The sequence below is a fragment of the Dipodomys spectabilis genome, unplaced genomic scaffold, assembly GCF_019054845.1.
Source record: "Dipodomys spectabilis isolate Male_0828 unplaced genomic scaffold, ASM1905484v1 ptg000096l, whole genome shotgun sequence".
Classification (NCBI taxonomy): Eukaryota; Metazoa; Chordata; class Mammalia; order Rodentia; family Heteromyidae; genus Dipodomys; species Dipodomys spectabilis.
In genome coordinates, this window is record NW_024870773.1 from 2,049,037 (window position 1) to 2,072,536 (window position 23,500).

The following is a 23,500-nucleotide window of genomic DNA, read 5'->3' on the forward strand; positions in this document are numbered from 1 at the left end:
CACAAGCTTATCCCTAAAGCAGTGGACCTGGCGTGTCTGAGTCCGTGTCTTACTCTAGCCCAGCTTCTCCGTTCTCGGAAGGGATGGATGCAGCAGGTCTGAGCAGAGCCTGGACTCCGAGGAGGAGTCACACAGTCTTTGGCCCTTTCTGACCCAAACTTTGGACACAAAGATGGTTGAGAGTGGTCAGACTTTGTCTGCATCATCAGCTCCAGACAATGGAATCGAGATTTCCATGTTGGTCCTCTCTTCTCAGAGCTGTGACCTCTCAGCTTTTAGCTCTCACACAGGTACCTACACATACACAATCATGCAGTCACACAGTGACAGAAGCCTTGAGTTTTATGGAGGACCATGCACTATGGTGACTGAGCCACACTGGCATCAGGATTCTGGCAGATGGAACTTGAATTACTGCTGGGAGGAGAGGGGGGAGGCCGGGTTACAGGTGAAGGCCAGGAAGGAGGAGGCCAGGAAGGCAAGTCCCAGTGGGCGCTGGGTGAGGCACAGATGATACCACTGGTTCTGCTAAGGCAGTGTTTGTGTTTTTGTGTGTTTCCTTTTTTTTTCCTTTTTCTTTAAAGAAGTAGCACCAAAATCAAAAGATGCAGCAAACTGATTCTTCCAGGTCAAGCGAGGGAGGGGAGGAGAGGCTGCAGGAGGAGAGGCTGCAGGAGGAGAGGCTTTAGGTCTGCCCTGGAGGTCCCGAGGCTCCACGGGACAGGCTGCATCCCCGCCTCAAACGTTCATGGTCAAGTTGATGAACTGGAAAGGGAGAAAGGGACAGGGCGCTGAGGCTGCATCCTGCCAGCCCCGGTAGTGGCTGCAGCTTGCTTGCGTCCTGGGAGCTTTCCCACCACATCATCATGTCAGCAAATTTGCCTCGCCCTGAAGCCCAACATAAATCCCTAGCCTACCACACGGCAAGTTCTTCAGGCCCAAGCCTTTGTGAGGGAGTTCCCGTCCCACCCTGGCGTCCATCCGCAGAGGAACAGTGCTATGCTCCCGCAGGCCTTGAGGCCTGGAACCTGGACCGTCGTGCATTGCTGGGGGGAGGTGGGGAGGAGGAACGTGGTGCTCCCTAGCTGGCTGGCAGGCAGGCAGGAGCCCAAGTCCCAAAAGGGAAAGATGGAAAGGGAGCAGGTTTTCTGTGCTCACTTTGATGCCATGGATCACTCTCTGACTCACTTTCCACCAGTGTAAAATGGAGTTGCTACTGTCCCTCAGCTTGTGGCTGTGATGAAGATGGCTTTAATGATGAAACCCACAGCAGAGAGGACAAGTTCTTGGGGCATCGGTCCCTCAGAGAGGCCTGGTGTCCTACCTCATTTATGTGGAGCTGAATAAAGTCCTTTTCCTTCATACAGAGAGCCTGGAACACCCCTGGTGGGAGAGATGAGGAAGGCATTGGCCCCGGGAGCCAGTAGGGGTCTGAGTGCCTCTGGTCTGGGAGCCTTTGGATGGCTGAGACTCTAGTGGACTCCGTGGAGCCCTGGGAAACAGCGTGTGTGCGTGCAATTCTGCAGGCACCAAAGCTGTTCAGTCTCTTGCAAGTCTCCGTGCAAGGGCTGTGTGGGCTGGCACGGGGTGGGGGCCAAGTGTAGGGGGCAGAGCAGAGAAGAGGAGAGCCGACTGCCAAGCACAAGGCGGGCGCTGTGCAGACCCTGTATCCTCAAGTAAGAGCAAGACACAGCTGGCTGAGTTTTGTTAGAGAAGCCGACTGCGGGCTGTTGTGCTCAAGCAACTACTGGCTGGAGACATTGCACCCAAAGGACACAGTGTCTCAGATGTGGTGACAATTCATGGGGAAGAAGTGAGTGTTTAGAGGAGCACAGAGGAAGAAACACAGGTGTAGGGGGCAGAGAGCGCCGGGGCCTCGGGGTCCAGACACCCAAGGGTTTGCTGTGCAGCCTCATCATGCTAGCATGTGCTCTCTCCCTCCCTCCCTCTCTCTCCCTCTCTCTCTCTCCCTCCCTCCCTCCCTTTTTCCCTCTCTCCCTCTCTCCCTCCCTCTCTCCCTCTCTCCCTTCCTCTCTCTCTGCCTCTCTCTCTCTTCCTCTCCCTTTCCCCCCTCCCTCCCTCCCTCCCTCTCTCTCATACTGGGATAGGATGTAATCTAAGCAAGCACCCTCCATGTCTCCATGACTTGTACCCCAGTTTCTCATATCACACTTTTTAAGGAACCCCAAGGATTGTTCCCTGTGCGGGACACTCACGGCTCGCGTTCTCCAGGCGGACCAAGCAGTGGAGGAAGTCGTGGAAGTCCAGCTGCAGCGCCTCATCAGCATACCTGAGGACGGCCAGCTGCAGGAGGTGGCTGCTCAGCCGGAAGCCTGCAGGAGACAGGAGCAGGCTGCCACGTGGGCCACCAAGTCCTGGTCCTGGCCTCAGGGTCTCCTGGAACACCAGGTAGACAGCCGAAAGGAGCTGGGGCTCTCTGCCCGGCAGAGTACCAGCTCCCAGCAGCTGTGCCTGGGTGTGCACAGTGTGTGTCTGCATGGGTGTGCAAAGCATGTGTATACAGCCTGTATGCAATAGTGTGAGCACACGAGTGCATGGGTATGCTGGTGTGTGCTAGTGTGTGTAGGTGAGCACACATGGGTGTGCACCGTGTGTGTTGTGAACATATAGGTGTGCATGGTGTGTGCATGGGTGAGCACTGTAGGTGTGCAGGTTGTGTGCTGTGAACGTGTGGGTGTGCACAGTGTGTGTGTCAGGTGAGCACCATGGTTGTGCACAGTGTGGGTATGCATGGTTTGTGGTGTGAACATGTAGGTGTGCACGGTTTGTGGTGTGAACATATAGGTGTGCATGGTGTGTGCATGGGTGAGCACTGTAGGTGTGCAGGTTGTGTGCTGTGAACATGTGGGTGTGCACGGTGTGCGTGGGTGAGCACACATGGTGTGCACGGCGTGTGTTGTGAACGCGTGGGGAATGTCTGAGTGTGAGCGGGCATCAGCGTGTGGTAAGCTTGGCCCAGGTGTGCTGGCTTTCTGGAGGTGCAGGAGAGGCAGTACTCAGGTCTCTGGGGCTCCCTTCCCGGTGCACAGCTGGTGACCTCAGGGCTGGCATGGGATCCTGACCATTTCCCAGGGACGTTTAGACTGGATGGCCTGTGAGCTGTGCCTCTGTGGGGAGGGCGACACCCCCCCCCCCCGCTTCCACATGGGAGGGAGGGTGGCAGGAGGCAACGAGTCTAGGTGCTGCTCTGGCTGTGCATCTGGCTTTCTTCTCTGGGCCTTGCTGTCCTCTTGTGTCAGTGCAGGGTCTTGAGAAGTCCAGGTTATTTGGGGATGGCATTGGGTGTTTGCATTCTAGCTCACACTTCAGGGACAGTGGTGTCCCATCCACCCCGCGCACAGCTACCTGCATGCTCACAGCCCTGCCAGGGAGCTTGCTGCCCGTGTCAGCCACAGACAGAGGCCGAGGCCTGCCAGTCACTCCAGAGCCAGCTCAGTGCTGGAGGCGTGCTCAGAGCCCGGGCATGGGCACCATGGGGCTGAGGGCGCGATGCTGGCACCCCCCCCACACATGGGTCCTTTCTGAAAGAGCCCCTCTCTGTTTCCTGCTCTGTCCCCCCTCTGATGACAGGGCTATCACCCAGGAGGGCACCGGGCACCTTCTCAGAGGTGGCATCCGCATTTCTACCGTCTTCTTCCCCACAAAGCACCTGATACTGCTGCCAGGTGCTCCATGCTCAGTACCAGGCCTGGGCAGAGTCCTGATACTGCTGCCAGGGTCCTCAGTGCTCAGTAGCAGGCCTGGGAAATGTCCTGACACTGCTGCCAGGTGCTCCACACTCAGTACCAGGCCTGGGCAGAGCCTGGCTAGCCTCGCACCTCTGAGGCCCTGACCTTGAGAAGCACCAGCTCAGCTCAGCTCAGCAGCCACCATCCTGCCACTTGCCGGGCCATGTGTCCAGTGCCACAGCAGCCCCTCCCTGCAGTGTGGTACCTGCAGACTCTAGCGCGGTCCGAAGATCATAGGAGGACATGGTGCCTGATCTGTCCACGTCAAACTGAAGGAACAGGTCCTGGGGGACAGGAGGGAACAGGGCAGGTCTGAGGGCAGGAGGGGGCAGGGCAGGTTCTGGGAACAGGAGGAGACAGGGTAGGTTCTGAGGGACAGGAGGGGACAGGGCAGGCTCTCAGGACAGGAGGGGACAGGACACAGAGAAGAGCATGTCCAGCACAGTGTGGACAGCAGCGACCAGTGACTGTGGGGGCTGGAGAGGGAAGGCCAGACTGGCCTTTCCCCTTTGCCCTTCCCTTCCTCCCTCCGGGCTGGGGTCTGCACATGCCACACACCGTCCACTGCTTCAGCTGTCCCAGAACACCCGGAATTCACCAAACTCCAGTTTCCCATTGCCGCTGGTCTGGCCAGCTCGGTTAAGGAACGGCACGAAGTCTTAACCTAGGCCCCTGGGCTGGTAGGGAAATGGTGGGGGTGGGTGGGTGATGGCAGCGGGGGAGGTGGGGGGGGAGATGGGATGCGGGAGTGGGGTGGAGGACAGTGGTGGGAGGTGGGGGATGGTGGGAGTGTGTGGGTGATGTCAGGGGGGGAGGTGGGGAAGGTGGGACGTGGGGGTGGGGTGAGGGACCGTGGGGGGAGGTTGGGCATCGCAGGGGTGAGGTGGAGTGAGAGTTTTCGGGTCCCTAAACACAAATCAGAAGCCACCATCGCCCTGGTGGGACTCTGGGGGGGGGGTACAGATGCCTCTGTCCCATGCCGGCCTGGGGCCCCAGTTCTGGCTCGGCTCCAGCACAGGTGTCAGGCATTTCCTAGGGAAGTGTGTGCTGGGCCAGTGCCCCGTGCCCCGTGCCCCATGCCCCGCACCCCACGCCCGTCCAGGAAGGATACATCCATCAGAGAGATGATGTCTCTGCAGGACAGCACGCTCAGGGGCTTGAACTTGAGATCCTTCTCTGAAATCACACGGGAAAGCCCAGCTCTGCTGATCCAACGTGACCAGCTGCCGTCCTCCCCTGCAGAGAACCCAGCAGCAGTGCGGGCCCTCCGGACATGAGGCGCCCCCAGGACTCGAGCAGAGCGCCAAGGGGCCCTTTGCAGAGAATCTGTCAAGTATGCAAAGCCCAGAGACCTGAGCTGGGTTCTGAGGTGCGTTGAATGGCCTGCTCAGAAGAGCTAAACATAAGGCAGGATTTAAAATGGGTGCAGAGCTGTGTGGTTGTCCGCTGCCATCCACTGTAACCCATCCGGGGTCCTGGAAGCATCAAGCACCGAGTTCCCACGCCCGGCCACACTTGAGGGCTGTGGACGCCCTCACCCACCCCAAACCTGCTCTCCCACCCACGGCCCGTGGTGATGATGTGTGTCCGTGGCCAATGGGAGACGTCTGTCTCTGGTACCAGGCTTTTCTGCTTTGCTTTGAACTTCTCGCCGTCTACCCGTGTCCTTTTTGTCATCAGGAGATGAAGAACAGCAGGCATTTTAAGGCCCAACTACACGTCAGCCTGGCTGGGGGACACAGGTCTGCAGTTCTGGGGTGCGGGGGCCTCTGCCTCTGTTCAGTCCCTGGTCCCTGTTCACCACCCGAGGGTGTGGGACTTACTCTTTTGCAGCACAGCATTTAAAATATCCTGAAGTTCCTCAGCAGTCACCTCCATGTCCTGTGAGGAGAGATGATAGCTCTCTGGGGCCCTTCACACACACACACACACACACACACACACACACACACACACACACACACACACACATGCCCCACCAGTGCCCTGCCCAAGGGAGGGGGTGGATCTCAGGGCCTTGTGCTTGTCAGGCAGATACCCTACTGCTTAAACCATGCCTCCGGTCCTTCCTGGTCTCATTATTTTTCAAGTAAGGTCTCAATTTTTGCGCAGGTTGTTCTAGACTTCAATATTTCTATTTATACTTTTATGAAGCGGGGATGACAGGTATGAACTGCTGTGCCCAGCATCTTATTGGTTGAGAGGGGGTCTTGTGCCTTCAAACTGCAGTCTTCCTAATCTCAGCCTCTGGAGTAGCTGGGATTATGGGTGTGAGTCACTGTGCACAGCTCCCTGTCACTTCTAGGCTTGGTCCTGTCCCGATGGCAGATGCATGGCCTTCTTTGACAGTGCACTGATTTCAGGAGGCTCAGCCCACCCAGGAGAGTCCCAGAAAGGAGAGGGCTGGAAACCTGCCCAGGAGGCCTTTGCAAAGCCCCCCAACGGACTCCTAAGGTGCTGAGGGTGTTTGCAGAGCCCGCACAAGTCCCCACTCTCTGCCCCCTATCTGGAGGGCAGTGGACAGCCCCGGCTCCTGGGCTGCCCCAGCGCCACACCGGGCAGGGCACCTGCTGTGATTCGGGACCCTGGATAGAAGCATGGCTGACGAGACCACCACCCCACGGTCCTCTGCGAGAGGCCAGCCCCATCTCCGGCCCAGGGAGCCCAGCCGCGGCACCCACCTCACCAGCAACCTGTTGGAACAGGGCCCGGAACTGCCGCTCCTCCTCTGTCTCCCACTCTCGGGGCATCAGTGGTGGGGGCTGAGAAATAACCGAGGGCACACAGGAGGCAAAGTCGACAATTAGCGGGGAGGAGGAGATACCAGGAGGAGGAGCCCGCTGGCCAGGCCACTGACCGAGGAGTGGGGCACTTTCTGTAGCCAGCCACAGGCCGGCCAGGCACAGGATGCCAAGGCCAGCCTCCAGCGGCAGGAGCGCAGCGGGGAGGCCAGGAGGGCTTTGGGCATGCCCGGCGAGAGTGTGCACTGAGCATCTTGCCTTGGCATCACACACTAAATGGGCGTCTGAGATCCCAGCCGTCTTTGTGAGCCCTCCAGGAATGGGAGCCTGGAAAACAGCTGTTCTGCAGCACGGCAGAACAGCCGGAGTTCACAAGGCGGCTCGGGCTGTAGAAAACACAACAGGCCTCAAGGTCCCTCCAGTACCGTTTCCTGCCCCACAAGACAGAGCTGCAGCGTAGGATTTGCCCATCGTCTCTCCCAACTGCCACGAAGGCAGCGAACCTCTTGGCTTTAACTTGGGGATTCTGATGCCCCCCCAGTCTCACCCCTGGGCTGGAGTGACCTGCCCCACGGTCTCCAAATGGGAGATTTGATCCTCAAATGGATTTTCCGCAGCAGTGGCCAGCAGAGGGCGGCACAGAGCGGCAGGTCCTGGCTGCTGGGCAGCTGTGGCTTCTTTTATCATTGATTTATTTTCTTTAAATAATTTAGAAGCATTTCGTCCCTTCTTAAGTAGTGCGTGAGCCTCCGGTGGTGCTAAATCCCGGATAAACAATGGCCAGTGGAACTGGCCAGCAGGGGGTGGGGCGGGGTGGGGGTGGGGAGGATAGAAGGCACAAACCCAGGCCCAGGGTCTGATACCCCCCACCCACCCTCCACCCCTATAGCTGCTCCCTGATGTCAGAACCAAGCACCGAGCTTGAGGCACCAAGGTTGAGAGGAGGAGGAGGGGTTTCAGAGCCCTCAGCAGAGCCCCATTCTCCTGGCCGCACCAGAGGACTCACCCCAGGCAGGTTGATGTCCACGCTCCCATCCAGGTCCCTGCAGGGGGGAACACAGGCAGCTGCCATGTGATCTGTGGGTTGCTGGGCCCAGGGTAGCGCAGGCCTCTGGCCAGAGGAGCCCTGTTTGTGGGGGGCTGTGTACCTCCCAAGCCACCCCTCTAACTCCCAGGCCAGCAGCAGGCCAGCAGGCACTGCCTTCCCCCGAGCAGAGCCCACAGACCCGGGGCATGAAGGAAAGAGGACGCTGGGGAGGCTGCGGCTCCCTATTTCCTGGATACACTTGTCTGTTCTGATACCAACACGGAGCTGACAGTGTCAGTGTTGTGCAGGGCTCAGCCCAGAGCCTGGGGGCCGAGGCTGCCTGTCAGGGCCTGGAGCTCTGACTGCAGCCTGCGGATGGGCACAGCGGGCTTCCTGTGCTGACTGCCTGCAAGAGGCAGTGTGCTCAGATGTCCCATGGTAAGTGGACATGAAGCCCGTCCCCAGTGGAGTTCCAGCAGAGTGGAAATGTCGGCCTTGCTCCTGCTTAGCAAGAGAAGAGCCATGCAAGCTCCTGTCACTGAAGCGCGCTCCTGAGTGGAGCGGCCTCAGGCACAGCTCGCTCCGGCCAGCTCTGGGCGGGCAGGCCCTCCTGGGATGTATGGGGGTGCTGCCATTCCCGGAGATCTCCAGAGGAAAGAAATGGCCAGAAATGGCTCCTATATCTTGAGCCATCTCCCCTCTGCCGGAGCGGAGTGGCAGTGGAGAGGGGCATTGTTGGCGCTGTGGCGTGGCTGACTTGCTCTGCCCTCACCGGGTGACGGCCTTCTTCTCTGAAAAGATCCTCAGGCAGAAGTCCGCCTCCTGGTGTGGCTCAAAGGTGCTGGGCACCAGCACGTAGTCCCCCGGGGGCAGGCGGAAGCGCCCCGACACTTCCCGCAGGTTGATGAATGCCTTGCTCCTGGCCAGCGAGGCGTGGTACCTGAAGAAGTCCCTGCTCAGGCGTCCAGCCGTGCCCGGGCACTGCAACAGAAGCATGGCTGCAGGAGGGTGCCGGGCTCGCATCCTCAGCCACAGCGGGGTGGGGGGCGGGCCTCTGACCAGGGAGGACGCACAGAAGGGCACCCCAAGCCTCACCACTGCCTGGGAATGTGAGCCTCATGCCTACCTGGTAAATGGCGTAGCCGATGGTGAGCATGCTGCCACCAAACCTCTTGAGCTTCCTTCGGTCTTTCTGCATGAGGGCCACAAGGAAGCTGCACCCCTCCTGGCCCTCGTCCCTCTCAGACAGGGACAGTTTTATCTGTGGGTTGGTCCAGAAGGTGTCTGCCGTTTGAATGGGAGATATGATTGTCCCTGCTTGAACGCAGAAAGGAAAGCAAAAACCACACACACACACACACACACACACTGCCCTGCACTCTTATGAGGTCTGCCTAGCCCTAAAAAATGGCTTTCTCTTCCTGTTTCCATCAGCCCCCTTTCCCTGTCAGCACTTGTCCCCAGTGAGGTCTTGGAGCCCTGCCTTTTATTTCCACCTTTTTGTTGTTGTTGTTGTTGGTCGTGGGGCCTGAACTCTAGGCCTGGGCCCTGTCCCTCAGCTCTTCAGCTCAAGGCAAGCACTCTACCACTTGAGCCACAGCTCTACTTCCAGCTTTTTCTGCTTATGTGGTGCTGAGGAATCGAACCCAGGGCCTCATGTATGCGAGGCAAGCACTCTACCACTGAGCCACCTTCCCAGCCACTCTTCTTCTTCTTCCTTTTTTTTTGATACTATTCCTGGGACTTGAACTGTGGGCCTGGGCACTGTCCCTCAGCTCTTCAGCTCAAGGTGAGCACTCTACTATTTGAGCCACAGCGCCACTTCCGGTTTTCTGAGTGATTTATTGGAGATAAGAGTCTTGTGGACTTTCCTGTCTGGGATGGCTTTGAACCTGGATCCTCAGATCTCAGCCTCCTGAGTAACTAGGATTACAGGTGTGAGCCACTTTTGCTGGACTATTTCTGCCTTCTTTGGAGCTATTTCCCGGACACCTTCCCCGTGCTCTCCAGGGTCTGCTCAGCTATTTTTCTACTCTGGGAGGTGAGCAGGTCCTCTGCCGCCCTCTGGTGGCCACAGTGCTGACTGCAGTCGGAGTAGAGCTGCCCCAAGTCTGCTGCCCAGAGCAGCATCAGCTCCTCCAGGGATTGCCAGTTTGAGGAGCTGAGCACTCTGCTCCCTGGTTCTTAGGACTGTGCTCAGAAGCTCCCGTGCAGCTGGCCCTGTCCTGGGCATAGAGCAACCATTGGGGCTGGAGGCGTGGCTCAGTGGGTAGAGCACCAGCCAACAAGCCAAAGTATTGGGTACTGAGTTCAAGTCCCAGTTTCAGACTTCCTTCCGCCCCCAAAAAGAAAGACAAAGAAGAAACCAGTGGAGAAAGCAGTCAACACAGAAAGCAGTGTCGCATGGAGTACAAGCAAATGGCCTGGGGAGGTGGAGCTCTTCAGCTCCGTGGGATGACCGCTAGCCTGGTCCTGCCACTGCTGCTCTGGAGAGTAACCCAGGTGCTGGGGCTCATCCCCTCCAGGTCCCTTCCCCAGCCACCCTCACAGCTTGCTTCCAATGTCACCAACTGACACTCCAGTATGGGCTAGACACCTGGGAGAGGGAGAGGGAGAGGGAGAGGGAGAGGGAGAGGCAGAGGGAAAGGGAGAGGAGAGGCAGACCACATACCCAGGAAGTTGCGGCAGCCGCCAGCGGTGCAGCCTCGGACCCAGCTCCCCTGGTGGACAGTCACCTCCCACCCGTGCCGGGCGTGGTCCCCCAGGGCATCGGGTGTGAGGTTGCAGATCTCCACTTTGTCGAAATGGGCCTTGAAATCCTCAAACGCCATCCTGTCGGGCAGTGGACGGGGTGGGACATGACCTCCCCCGGGAAAGGGAGGGTAGGTGTGTGGGGTGGGGAAGGGGAGAGAAAATGCTAGAACAAAAAAGCTAAGGGTACAGCTTGGTGGGATGGGGCTTGGCCAGGCCACAGCCCCGTGGCAGCCAGCAGTGGCCACATCCGAGACACGTCCCGAAGGTAGGTTCTAGCATCGCTGACGGGTTGGGCTCGCCCACCCACCAAGGACCAACACGGGGTGGAAAGGAGGAGCACTGTACCAGAACTCTCCGTCATCCAGAGCAGTGTGGCACAGGCGCGTCTGCTCAGCCAGGTCTATGGAGCGCCACTCAGGGGAGCTGGGGGCGACGGAGCAGGCACTCAGCCTGGGGTGCTGAGAACCCTCCAGGAACCTTGCCGTGTGCAACACGGGGGACTCATGCTGCCCTGTGAGTGCTCACACGTGCCCAGGCCAAGACCACACGAGGCTGGGAAGAAAACCCACCTCCACGTGCAGTGATGGACAACCCAGCCTCAGGGGCTTCCCAGGTAGGTCACAGCAGACCAGCCATGGCAGACCAGCCACACAGACCAGCCACAGCAGACAATCCAGCCAGGACTGCAAGAGAGCAAGGCTGGGAGTCTCAGCTGACAGCCCCTCCCCTCCGCTGCTTGCTGTGGGACCGCAGGTCACAGCCCCTCCAGATACTTTGGATGTCAGGTGCTGGGGAAGAGCTGGTGATGAGTAGCACCACTAGCCCCACTGAGGCCAGTGCTTGCTGCCATCCACACTTGGCCTCATAACAATGGCCGCCCTATCCCGAGGGTCTACCCTCAGGTTTCTAAACCTGTAAGAAGACACTCTTGTATGCACTCTGCATTTCCTGTGCACATCTGCCAATGACTGTCAGGTTACGACAAAGGCACGCTGCAGCAGTTATACCTCAGAGCAAGCTACGTGAATGCGCTAGTTCTTCTCTTTTTCCTCTTTCATTGTCCCATTGGTCTTAACATCCTCGGATATAATGCTGTTTTACTTAGAGGAAGCTTGTCTGAGTTCCGTGTCACCACTCTTGCGTTTGGGTCATTACTAAGTAAAACAAGCATCGCCAGGGCGCACACACAGGTGGCCCTTGGTGTGAGCAATGAGGCTCAGTGAGAGGTGAGCACGTGTTTCCATCACACCACCAGACTTCCTGACACCGAAACTTAGGATTTATTCCTGTTATTTATTCCTTAGTTATTCCTAGAATATTAGGGCAAATGTTGATTGAAGGCAAGACCCAGTGCTGTGGCACTGGGCCACGTGGTGCAGTGGGTGGCAGTCCTGGTGGATGTCAGTCCTGGCGGGTGTCAGCCCTGGTGGATGTCAGTCCTGGTGGGTGTCAGTCCTGGTGGGTTTCAGTCACAGTGGGTGGCAGTCCTGGTGGATATCAGTCTTGGTGGGTGTCAGTCCTTGTTGCATGGTGACATGATACACTCTGCTTTTTGGCTTTAATGTGTTTCCGGTCTTTCCATTTCTTCCAGGAAAAGAAGGCCAATCTCTTCCCTCCTTTCACATGTGGTCTGACTCCCTCCCTGCCAGTGCCTTAGAATCAGAGCAGGCAGAAGCCAGGACAGGTGATCAGGGTAGGACTAGGCTGGGACAGCAGTGTCCCACCTCCAAGTCAAGTGGGCCACTGTCCCAGGTGAGAGACACTGCTGAAGCTGACCCCCTTCCAACCAGGGCCCACTGAACCCCATCATATGTCTTTTCTGAGGACCAATTTTGACTATAGTGGGCCCTCGGGTTGCACGTCACCTGAGGTCCTGTAGGACCTTCCTGTAGAAAGCAGGGAACCCCAGAGGCAGGGTAGACCCCGGATAGGAGCTAGGGAAAGTTGCAGAGCAGCCAAGCCCCACTCAGGCCTGACCTCCTGTGTCCCGGGAGCCAGCCAGAGGGATGGCCACTGACCTGTCACTCCATGGCCCGGTCCACTCCACCTGGCCCCAAGGGTTTCGGATCCGGATCAGCTCGATCTTCTGGCCTTGGACGATTACCTAGAAGGGAAAAGCATGAAGGAAATGTGAAGAGGCACCTTGGGCTCCTCTGCCTGCAGGTCTGTACCAAAGGCCTCGTGGCCAAAGGATGCTGATGATATTCTTCATAAAATCATGGTACAGCGGTTGGAGTTCTGGGGCTTGTACTTGCTAGGCAGGCGCTCTGCCACTGGAGACGTGGTCCTGGCCCTTTGTGCTCTAGTTATTTTTCAGATAGGGTCTCAGATTTCACCTAGGCACAGCTTGTGCTGAAATCTTCCTTCCTATACTTCTCATGTAGCATCATTCCTACCCTCCTTCCCTCCCTCCCTCCCTTCTCTAAAATGTCTCAGAGGTGTTTGCATTACTAGACACACTGAGCGGGCACCAAGGGGCCACTGTTGTTGTGTCCTCCCCCATCCCCCATGGTGGGTGCTGCTCCATTGCCGTGTGTCCCCCATCCCCCACAGCGGGTGTTGCTCCAGTCCTCCCATCCCTCCATCTCCGTGTGGCATGTCTTGCTCCCACCTGGTCAATTCCTGTCACGGTATAGGCGTGACCCTTGATAAGACCCAGTGGTGTCCTGGCTTCAGAATCAGCAGCATTTCTTATCTAAAATTGAAAGAGCAGCATCAGATCCATTGTACAAGGCAATCCATCCCTATCTGTCACATCCACCAGCTCTCCCCTCCCCCCAGGGGTGGCCATGTCACATCTACCAGCTCCTTGCCCCCAGGGTGGACATGTAAGAGGCACAGAACACGCCTAAGATACTTTTCAGTGGGGCATGGCCTTTTCCCAAGCAGGATACCCTTATTCTCAGCAATGAATTACTTTCTACCCCCAAGCTGAATCTAGACATCACACCATGCAGTGTATCATGAGACAGACAATCACACAATCGCCTGTGCCCAGGGTATGCTGAGTAGTTTATGCCACTGCAACAGCCGACTGTCACAGACAGGACATGCAGGGGGATAGACATGTTTACCAACTGTGTCACAGATGGGACTTGCAGGGAAGGTGGAAAAGTTCACCGACTGTGTCACAGACGGGATGTGCAGGGAGATGGGCAAGTTCATCAGCAAAAAACCAGATCCCCAAGGTTAATTACAGAGGAAAAAGAAACCTTGAATAGATTTTAAAAAAGAGACGAGGTAATGTTAGAAAGGAGTGTTAGGTGTCTACTGACTTGATATTTGTTCCTGGTACATAAGCAAAAGAAGCAAGTCTCAGAAACGCATGTGGTAGGGCTCCCTTTACGGAAATCAAGCCAGCCTTGCCTGGTTGTGTTCCATTTGAGAGTCTGCTGTGTGAGCAGAGGTGTGGCAGGCAGAGGGGGCCAGGCAGGGTGGGGCAGGGATAGGACTTGGTTGGAGGGAGAGACAAGCATGCCTCAGACCCATTCCACCTGGCAGCAAGGGTACCTTAACATTCTAATCCAGAATGCACAGACTAAAATTTGTTTTAATTTAAGAAGTAAATGCCAGTCCCTATCTCAGGGCTGGTGCTCCACTGCATGGGACCTGGGCCCCGTGGAGGAGCCCAGGCTAGCATGGTGCCTGGACAGGGGCAGCAAGACTTACGTCGATGGAGCAGCCTAGCAGGGAGCCTTGTTTCAGGGCCTTCCGCAGGATGGCATGGAGATCCTCCGGGGCCTCTCTGGTCTGGAAGTTCTCAGACACGCCCCCGGTGAAGTCCTCCATGGCCTCCATTGCACTGCCACCCTTCAGGGCCTCATAGCTGCCGTTCAGCCTGCAACCACAGATGGGGTGTGTGGGGAGCACAGCTGGCTCCAGAGACCTCATGGTGTGCCCCCCTCCTCTGTGCAGCCGCTGCAATGGTGTTGCACGTAGCTGGGGGTGAAAAACATGGCTGATGAGTTTGGATCTGCCCTCCTCTATTCAATCATCTATTAAAAGCAGTATGGATTCCTTGGTATTTATCTTGACATCAGTTTATGATCCAATGTTGCTTTCTTTATTTTGCTGTTCTACTGTGATCTAGCTTAGGCTGTCTGGGGCACCTCACTCCTTGGCCCTGCCCAGCCCCACAGCTCCTTAAGGCCAAGTCCTGCCAGTTCTCACTGCAGAGCAGCTGGTGAGGGGCAGGGCTTGGGTCTCACTGCAGAGCAGAGCTGGTGAGGAGCAGGGCCTGGGTCTCAATGGCTGGTGAGGGGCGGGGGCCTGGATCTCACTGGCTGGGAGGAGCAGGGCCTGGGTCTCAATGGCTGGTGAGGGGCGGGGGCCTGGATCTCACTGGCTAGGAGGAGCAGGGCCTGGGTCTCACTGCAGAGCAGCTGGAGAGGGGTGGGGCCCGGATCTCACTGGTAGGTGAGGGGCGGGGCCTGGGTCTCAATGGCTGGGAGGTGGGGCCTGGTCTCACTGCGGAGCCACTGGTTAGGGGCAGGGCCGGCACCCCTGGGAGCCAGCCTTACTTGGCATATGCCTTCTCTAGCAGGGCGCTCCAGAACTCGTTGTGGTCTGCAGAGTGGAGGAAGACCAGCCGGTCCCGGAAGGTGGGCAGTCTGTCATCGATCACCACATCCAGCCACTCACAGTGCTGCCAGAACTGTGCCGGGGAGAGGAGAGATGCAAGGACAGTCACACCGAGGTGCATGGGGATGCAGACCCCTCCCCTGGCCATCCTGGACTGTGCCAGGAAGAGGAGAGATGGAAGGACAGCCACACTGAGGTGCATGAAGGTGCAGGACTGTGCTGGGGAGAGGAGAGATGGACGGATAGTTACACCAGGTGCTTGGAGGTGTAGGCAGGCCCCTCCCCTGGCCGTCCCGGGCAGTCCCATGCGGTACCATGCAAAGCACCAGATGGGGCTCTGTCTACTCAGCCTCATGCTGGACCCACCACAGATCCCAGCTCTGAGACTCACTGTTACCCTGGAAGTGAGGAGGGGGAGAAGAGGAGGAAGAAGAAGAGGAATAGGGTGGAGAGGAGGGGAGGAAGAGGATGAGGAGAAAGAGGAGAATATGGAAAAGAGAGGAGAAGAAATAGAAGGGAGAGGAGGAAGAAGAAGGGGGGGAGGAGGAGGAACGGGATGAAGATGAGGAGAAAGAAGAGGAAGAAGAAAGGGAGGAGAGAAGGAGGAGGAGGAGGGAGAAAAGGAAGAGGAGGACATCAGTCAGGGGTCAGGTACAGTGGCCCCAGAGGTGTGGACACAGCTTGGCTGGGTGCCCTGAGCTCTCTCCGCCTGCTTGGTGTCCCCGGGGACTGTCCTGATCGGCTCCACCTGCCCAGTGTTAGTCAGACTCAGTCTGCCCAGTATCCCGGTCACCTGCGTGTGGGGGAGTTCCCACCACTCACCGTGGCACCTGGCAGAGGTGTCTGAGGCCTACTGGGTGCAGCACTGTGCCAACTTCCGTGGGGCCTGTGTGACTCTCTAGAATGGGGCACAGGGGGCCCCGCTCCCGCCACCCCTCCCCAGGGCAGACCCACCACCCAGGACCCCTACCTGGAAGTGGAATATGCCGGCATAGCCAGGGCCGAAGCCTTGGTCCTGGGGAACCACTCTGGCCAGTGCTTTCTCATTCAGAGTGAGGGAGGCGATGGCAGCCAGCAGCCAGCAGTCCCCTGCAGGGCCAAGACTAGGTCACACTGGGCCCTGACCAGTGTCCCCTGTCAGCGACTTGGAAATGTGGCGCCCAGAGAGTGCAGCACCAGGCACTGCTCCCCCCCTCCCGCCTCCCTGCTCAGTTGTGGCTGCCCTTCCTGGGGACCAAGGCTGACGCTGGCCCCTGGGGCAGAGGCTCTCAGAATGAGCCTGGTGGGGCCTCCTGGCTCCCCAAAGCCCTGGTGTGGTTTGGGGATCCACAGAGGCAGCTCCACCGTGGCTGCATTTGCCTTCCATGCTCTGCAGGTTCCAGATCAGCGCCTACCATGTGGAGCACCGAGCTGGTGTCACCAATGCTCACCCAACCCCGGAGCCAGGACCACATCAAACAACCCCACCCCACTGACCCCACAGCTCACTCACTGACCCTTACAGCCCCCATCCACTGACCCAGCACCCCGTTCACCCCCTACAGCTCACCCACTGAACCCACAGCTCACCCGCTGACCCCCACAGCTCACCTGCTGACCCCACAGCTCACCCGCTGACCCCACAGTCCCACCCACTGACCCCACAGCTCACCCACTGACCCCACAGCTTACCTGCTGACCCCCACAGCTTCCTGCTGACCCCCACAACCCCACCCACTCACCCAGCTCTCCCTGACAGATGTCAGTCCTGGTGGCCCCTCCAAGAATGAATTCTGGGTTTTTTACAATTTCCTGGAGGAATTAGAGCATCATTAGTGGAGTCTGCAGCATGAAGTCTTAAGAAGGGAGCAGGAATACCCCCAGCCCCTTCCCGTGGAAGGCCTGTGGGAAGAATGCAAGGCCATGGAGGTTGTGACCCCAGCCTGGGTGTCTGTATACAGCTCACCAAATGAGCTCCACCCTGGCATCATGTTCTCCCAGAGATCCAGCCACCCTGGGCCACGGTGGACCAGTGGCCACAGCACCCACAGACACCCAGCCACAGGACCCAGACACAGCACCCACAAATACCCAGCCACAATACCTGGACAGAGGCCCACAGACACCCAGCCACAGCACCTACCCAGACACAACACCTGGACAGAGACCTCCAGACACCCAGCCATAGCACCCACCCAACCACAGCACCCACCCAAACACCCAGACACAGCACTCAGACACAATACCCACAGACACTCAGCCACAGCACCCAGAGGCCCCCAGACACCAGCTGCTGTTTTTGTGGGTGTGAGTTTGGGTCACCTTTTATTTATCAGTGCCATGAATAGAGAAGATGTGCACAAGTCCTTCATGTCATATCACAGCAGTGTATTTCCTCTTACTATGTATGTATTTTGTATAATTATAAATAGTATTATATTAATCATTAATACATAATACATAATCTGGGAAGATATGGATCTCTCTCTCTCTCTCTCTCTCTCTCTCTCTCTCACACACACACACACCAAAATGTTAAAAGGCATACCAGGGATACAATTCATACATTTGAGAAACTATTTAGAATACCACAAGCATGTCACAGACTCTGAGTCGGGCTGGCATGTGGCACGAGGCCCAGGTCACCTCTACTCCTGCAGCACCCCCGCAGGTTCTGCGGACCCCAGCACTGGGGGGCTAGAGAACACCCCCCGCAGGCCTCCCGCACTGCAGTGTCTGCAGACAAGGTCCCTCGCCAGTGCTGAACCCAGCTCAAACCTGGGGGAGGGAGCCTCTGCTCTCAGAAATCTCCCCAGCCCTGGTCCTCCCCCCAGCCCTGGCCCTCCCCCCCCCCCTGCCCTGGTCCTCCCCCCGCTCTGATCCTCCCCCCCCAGCCCTGGTCCTCCCCCCCAGCCCTGGTCCTCCCCCCAGCCCTGGCCCTCCCCCCCCCCGCCCTGGTCCTCCCCCCGCTCTGATCCTCCCCCCCCAGCCCTGGTCCTCCCCCCAGCCCTGGCCCTCCCCCCCCGCCCTGGTCCTCCCCCCTCTCTGATCCTCCCCCCCCAGCCCTGGTCCTCCCTTCAGCCCTGGTCCTCCCCCCAGCTCTGGTCCTCCCTCCAGCCCAGGTCCTCCCCCTCAGCCCTGGTCCTACCCCCAGCCCTGGTCCTCCCTCCAGCCCTGATCCTCCCCCCAGCCCTGGTCTTTCCCCCAGCCCTGGTCCTCCCCCCAGCCCTGGTCCTCCCCCCAGCCCTGGTCCTCCCCCCGCCCTGGTCCTCCCCCCTGCCCTGGTCCTCCCCCCAGCCCTGGTCCTCCCCCCAGCCCTGGTCCTCCCCCTCAGCCCTGGTCCTACCCCCAGCCCTGGTCCTCCCCCCAGCCCTGGTCCTCCCCCCAGCCCTGGTCCTCCCCCCTGCCCTGGTCCTCCCCCCTGCCCTGGTCCTCCCCCCAGCTCTGGTCCTCCCTCCAGCCCTGGTCCTCCCCCCCACCCTTGTCCTCCCCCCGCCCTGGTCCTCCCCCTCAGCCCTGGTCCTACCCCCAGCCCTGGTCCTCCCCCCAGCCCTGGTCCTCCCCCCGCCCTGGTCCTCCCCCCGCCCTGGTCCTCCCCCCAGCCCTGGTCCTCCCCCCTGCCCTGGTCCTCCCCCTCAGCCTTGGTCCTACCCCCAGCTCTGGTCCTCCCTCCAGCCCTGATCCTCCCCTCAGCCCTGGTCCTCCCCCCGCCCTGGTCCTCCCCCCAGCTCTGGTCCTCCCTCCAGCCCAGGTCCTCCCCCTCAGCCCTGGTCCTACCTCCAGCCCTGGTCCTCCCCCCAGCTCTGGTCCTCCCTCCAGCCCTGGTCCTCCCCCCCACCCTGGTCCTCCCCCCGCCCTGGTCCTCCCCCTCAGCCCTGGTCCTACCCCCAGCCCTGGTCCTCCCCCCAGCCCTGGTCCTCCCCCCGCCCTGGTTCTCCCCCTGCCCTGGTCCTCCCCCCAGCCCTGGTCCTCCCCCCTGCCCTGGTCCTCCCCCTCAGCCCTGGTCCTACCCCCAGCCCTGGTCCTCCCTCCAGCCCTGATCCTCCCCTCAGCCCTGGTCCTCCCCCCGCCCTGGTCCTCCCCCCAGCTCTGGTCCTCCCTCCAGCCCAGGTCCTCCCCCTCAGCCCTGGTCCTACCTCCAGCCCTGGTCCTCCCCCCAGCCCTGATCCTCCCCCCAGCCCTGGTCCTCCCCCCAGCCCTGGTCCTACCTCCAGCCCTGGTCCTCCCCCCAGCCCTGATCCTCTCCCCAGCCCTGGTCCTCCCCCCAGCCCTGGTCCTCCCCCTCAGCCCTGGTCCTCCCCCCAGCCCTGGTCCTCCCCCTCAGCCCTGGTCCTCCCCCCAGCCATGGTCCTCCTGTCCTCATGTTCTTCCCCCCTGGTCCTCACATCTCCCTCTTCCCCTGCCCCCCTCCGTCCTCCTGTCCTTGCCCTAAGCTTGGGCCACCTTCGAGCTCTCAGCGGTCACAGGGCTCACCACCGCCCCCTCCCCACACTGTTTTTCAGTACTGGGTTGGCCTGGCAAGTGCTCCACCACTGGGGACGCACCTCCAGCCCCTTCTGCCTTCCCTATCATTCAGACAGGACCGCGTGCTCTGCCCCAGGGTCTGCAGTGCTTTGCTCACCCCTGAGAGGCTGGCGTGGCAGGCGCGGCAGGCACACGCCAGCTGAGATGCGCTCTTGGTAAGTTTTTGCCCGGGACCATGGTCCTCCCAATCTCAGCCTCCTGAGCAGCTGGGATTGTAGTAGGGAGCTACTGTGCCAGCCCCTCCTAACTCCTGTCCGGCATGTTTCCTGTTTCCCTCCCAGCAGAGCAGGCAGTGCTGGGTTTGCTCCCGGCTGCGTCTCCACCCCCCCCCCCCCCCCCGGTCCTTCTGCCTCACTCTCCCACCCTGCACACTCGTGTTTGACAAGAAGGCGGAGCTGGGGAGGCCACCTACCCACAGCAGCCATACGCCTTCTGCTCACAGTGGAGATGTGTCCACAGAAGTGATTCACACACCTTCCGGGCCCCGCCCCACCCCCTGCCCCGCATGCCCCCTGCCCCTTGCCGCCACGGTGACAGATGCCATGGGATGCCAAGGCCCAGTCCCCGAGCATGGGCAGAGAGCAGGAACAGCCTCTGCAGTAAGGCCCGGACCCGGCCTGCCCGGTCCACACTGATGGAACAGTTTCTGGAAACAAGTCCACAAAAGGGGTGCACAGGAGTCTGAGCGGAGGACTAGGGTCACTCAGTCCCAGGGGTGGGTGCAGAGGGGATGGGGTGGTCTTGCAGCTACCTTGCAGGGACAGGTCAGGGACTGTGGGCGAGGCTGGTGGATGGAGCCGGCCTGGCGGGGTGTCTGTGACACCGTCAGCCCTGGGGCTGAGCTCCGACTCACCTGCAGCCTGGGTGCAGGGGAGACCAGGGCAGCAGCCTGAGGCCTGCATGCAGGAGGGGACAAGGGCAGAAGCATCCAGAGACTGCAACCTGGTGCGATGCGGGAAGTGGCAGGGCTGGGGATGGGGAGGAGGAGTGGAGGCGCCCTGGCGCTGGCTCTCTTCTATCACAGGAAGTTACCCAGATCCCTGAGGGATGTCACCTGGGGCAGGCAGGGAGCTCCCGGCTATGCCAGGAGCCAGTGCCCATCGCTGTCTGAAGCACCAATTGACCGTGGTGCTGAGGCTCAAGGCCTCGGGGCCTTGGCTCCCTGCTCCCTGCTCCAGCATGGCTTGCCTCACCTGGCTCTGAGCTGGAGCTTTCTTTTCATACTGAGCAGCAGGGAGAGCTCGGCTCTTTGAGGGGCACCCTGGGCAGAAGGGAAAGCTGCCCAGGGCCAGAGGTGACCAGGCCTGGCTTCGGCCCCCTGCACTTCCAACTTCTCTGGAACTCTCTCCTGGGATCCCGACGGGCAGTTCCCACCATGGGAAGAATCCCCACACCACTTGCAGGCTGGCATGGCCACTGTGCGCCTGTTGTGTGTGTGCCAGGCCTGGAATAAGCCAGCAGGCCACGGTGGTGGCTGGCACCTGTCAGAGGCCCTGTGACTATGGCCGGCAGGGTGGTCTGGTCATCTGGTCATCTGGCACCCACCAGAGGCCCTGGGACTGTGGCTGGCAAGGTGGTTGTGGCCAGCAGGGTGGTCTGGTCATCTGACATCCACCGGAGGCCTTGTGACCGCGGCCAGCAGGATGGTTGTGACCGGCAGGGTGGGCTGGTCATCTGGCACACAGGGCACCCACACTGCCAACATCCTGACCTCACTCTGCAGAACAAAGCTGCTGTGTGCTCAGGGCGACATGTCCAACTAGCACTGACACAGGACTTCACACTGCATCCTGTGTGAGGTCCAATAGATGGAGCCTGGAGCATGTGCCTTGCTGTGCCTGTAGGCATCTGTGCACACACAGATCACAGATCTGTTTACAGGCATAGCACACACATGTATACATGTACATGCACATACACATGTATACAATATATCAAGGCTTCTGTGCACACAACACACACAAACATGTGCATAATGCATAGACATGCATGCACACATGTGTGTATATACACACATACAGCCATGCAAATACTCAGACGTGCGTACACACACACATACTCCTGTGCGCACACACATTCATGTGGAGACATGCACAGGAGACATTTGTATGCTCATGCACATGTGTGTACATGCATGCATGTACCATGCATGTGCCATACGGGTGTGCATGTACAATCTAATAAATATGTGCATGGGTGCACACATAGACCCCACTCTGCCGAACCATAGGAACTAGCAATGATGACCTCACTACTTCACACACACCCGCTCCTGTGTACTCTGGTCCTGGCCCTGAAAAGCTGTTGTAAAACAGTTTTCAGTCTGGGAACGGTGGCTCAACCCTGTCATCCCAGCACTTGGGAAGCTGAGGCCGGAGAATCACGAGTTCAAGTCCAGCCCAGGCTATAGAGTGAGACAATGCTTCAAGAAGAAAAAGAAGAAACATCACCACTGCCACCCTGCACACAGACATGCCAGCCAGCTGTGACTTAAGCGCTGGGCGATGGGGAGGAGGGGCTGTGGTGAGCACACTGCTTCAGGTAAATAAGATGGCACGCGCTAATGATAAGAAGAGGACAGCGAGGCCAAAGTGACCCCAGCCGCCACCCCCTGGCATTATGGCCACCCCTGCTGTGAGTGAGCAATGGAGTCCCACCTCTGCTCCAGCTCCCAGCCAGCACACACAGCTGGATCTGCGGAAGCTGCTCCCAGGCAGGCCCCACCCAGGAGGTTCAGGGCTGTGGCTGGGCTGGAGAGAGAGCCGCAAATATTGACATCTCGTCCCAAGCCCCAGCTGGCGCCTCCTGGGGCCTCCGCCTTCAGGCCGTCCTCTGGGGGTGGGGAGCTCCTAGCTGCCACATCCCCATCTGCCAGCCGGGCTCAGATCCACCCAGTGGTCCTCAGCTCCATGGGGTTCAGGGTCACCCTCGAGTCCTCGCGCACAGGGTGGACACCCGGCCATCTCCGGTTTTTGCCCTGGGATTCCCATGGGACATGTGGCCTGAGCTCTGTCCTTTGGAAAAAGCTCTGATCACCACCACCCAGGACCCTGGGCACCTGGTTGGGAGTGGGTGGCAGGGGCCATGCCATGTCCCTGGCCCACGTGTCATCCGCGCCACCTTGGCCTTTGCACGGCAAAGCCTTCCACGGAGAAGGTGGGCATGTACGGCCATGCCCAGTCTGCCCTCCCAGCCCTCCCCCTGCCTCGCCTCTGCGGAGCTGCCCGTGCTCTGCCCTCCACCTGCCACTCACCCCTGGCCGTTTCCACACGAAGGGGACCCTGGGCCTCTCGCTGTAGAACAGGGAGGTGTGGCTGGCCGGGAAGTCCGCGTCCTCGAACAGCGTGCCAGAGCCCAGGCAGCCCTGCCTTAGCGCCTCGAAGCTCTGGCCTGAGGAGTGGATGGGCCGTGCAGCCCTGGGCCCCGGATGGGCCCCGTCACCCGCGGCCCGGTGCTGGTAAGGCATGGCTCTTCCCGGCGGGCTCAGTGGTAGAAGAGACAGAGGTCAGGTGTCCACGAGCCACACGTCCTGGTCAGCGAGGCCCAGCTGAGTGGCCTCACCTCCACCTCACCTCCACCTGTTCGCTGGGCTCCTCCCTGGGAGTCAGCAGGGGACTCGCCCAGAGGCAAACATGGAGAGGGACCCCTACCGGCTCCGCCCAGCACAGCTGTGCACGTTGTGGGCTGAGGCAGGGCAGGGCCATGACTGCTCCACTGCCAAGGCCAGAGGAGGGCAGCTGCCAGAAGCCACGCTGGCTCAGGAGGAGGCTGAGGGGAGAGGACACTGCATTGTCCACAGGGTCCCAGGACCATGTGCCATTCTAGAAGCGCATGTGGATGACAGATGCACGAGTGGATGATAGATGCACAGCCAACTGCTGGGTCTTGGGAGGACTCGGGACCTGCAAAGGGAGGGACTCTCCTTCCTCTCCTCGTGCTCTGGCTCCTGCTCAGGGCCCCTTTGGGTCTTGCTGGCCAGCTCCCTGGCGTCTGTCCAGCAGCGAGGGGCTGGACCCTCCAGCTGGAGTCCACAGGGCTCTGATCAGCCATGGAGCTTCCTATATCTGGTCCCGCACACTTTTGTGGCCAGTGGGCAGCCAGAGGCAGGTGTGGTGATGGAGGCTGTGGATCTGGAGGCTTCTCTG

The 23,500-nt window shown here is 59.5% G+C and overlaps 1 protein-coding gene across 1 annotated transcript; it reads right to left on the reverse strand.

The window, feature by feature from the left end:
* Nucleotides 1-738: 738 nt before the first annotated feature.
* Nucleotides 739-22,821, reverse strand: Capn9 (calpain 9). Its single transcript, XM_042686150.1, is given in 21 exon segments — nucleotides 739-765; nucleotides 1,325-1,383; nucleotides 2,217-2,333; nucleotides 3,955-4,033; nucleotides 4,308-4,324; nucleotides 4,327-4,375; nucleotides 4,861-4,925; nucleotides 5,573-5,630; nucleotides 6,431-6,511; nucleotides 7,497-7,533; nucleotides 8,290-8,498; nucleotides 8,644-8,801; nucleotides 10,189-10,349; nucleotides 10,617-10,694; nucleotides 12,290-12,375; nucleotides 12,883-12,966; nucleotides 13,941-14,109; nucleotides 14,792-14,925; nucleotides 15,823-15,941; nucleotides 16,574-16,643; nucleotides 22,609-22,821. Coding segments are annotated over 21 exon segments (2,070 nt in total).
* Between the last annotated feature and the right edge of the window lie 679 nt (nucleotides 22,822-23,500).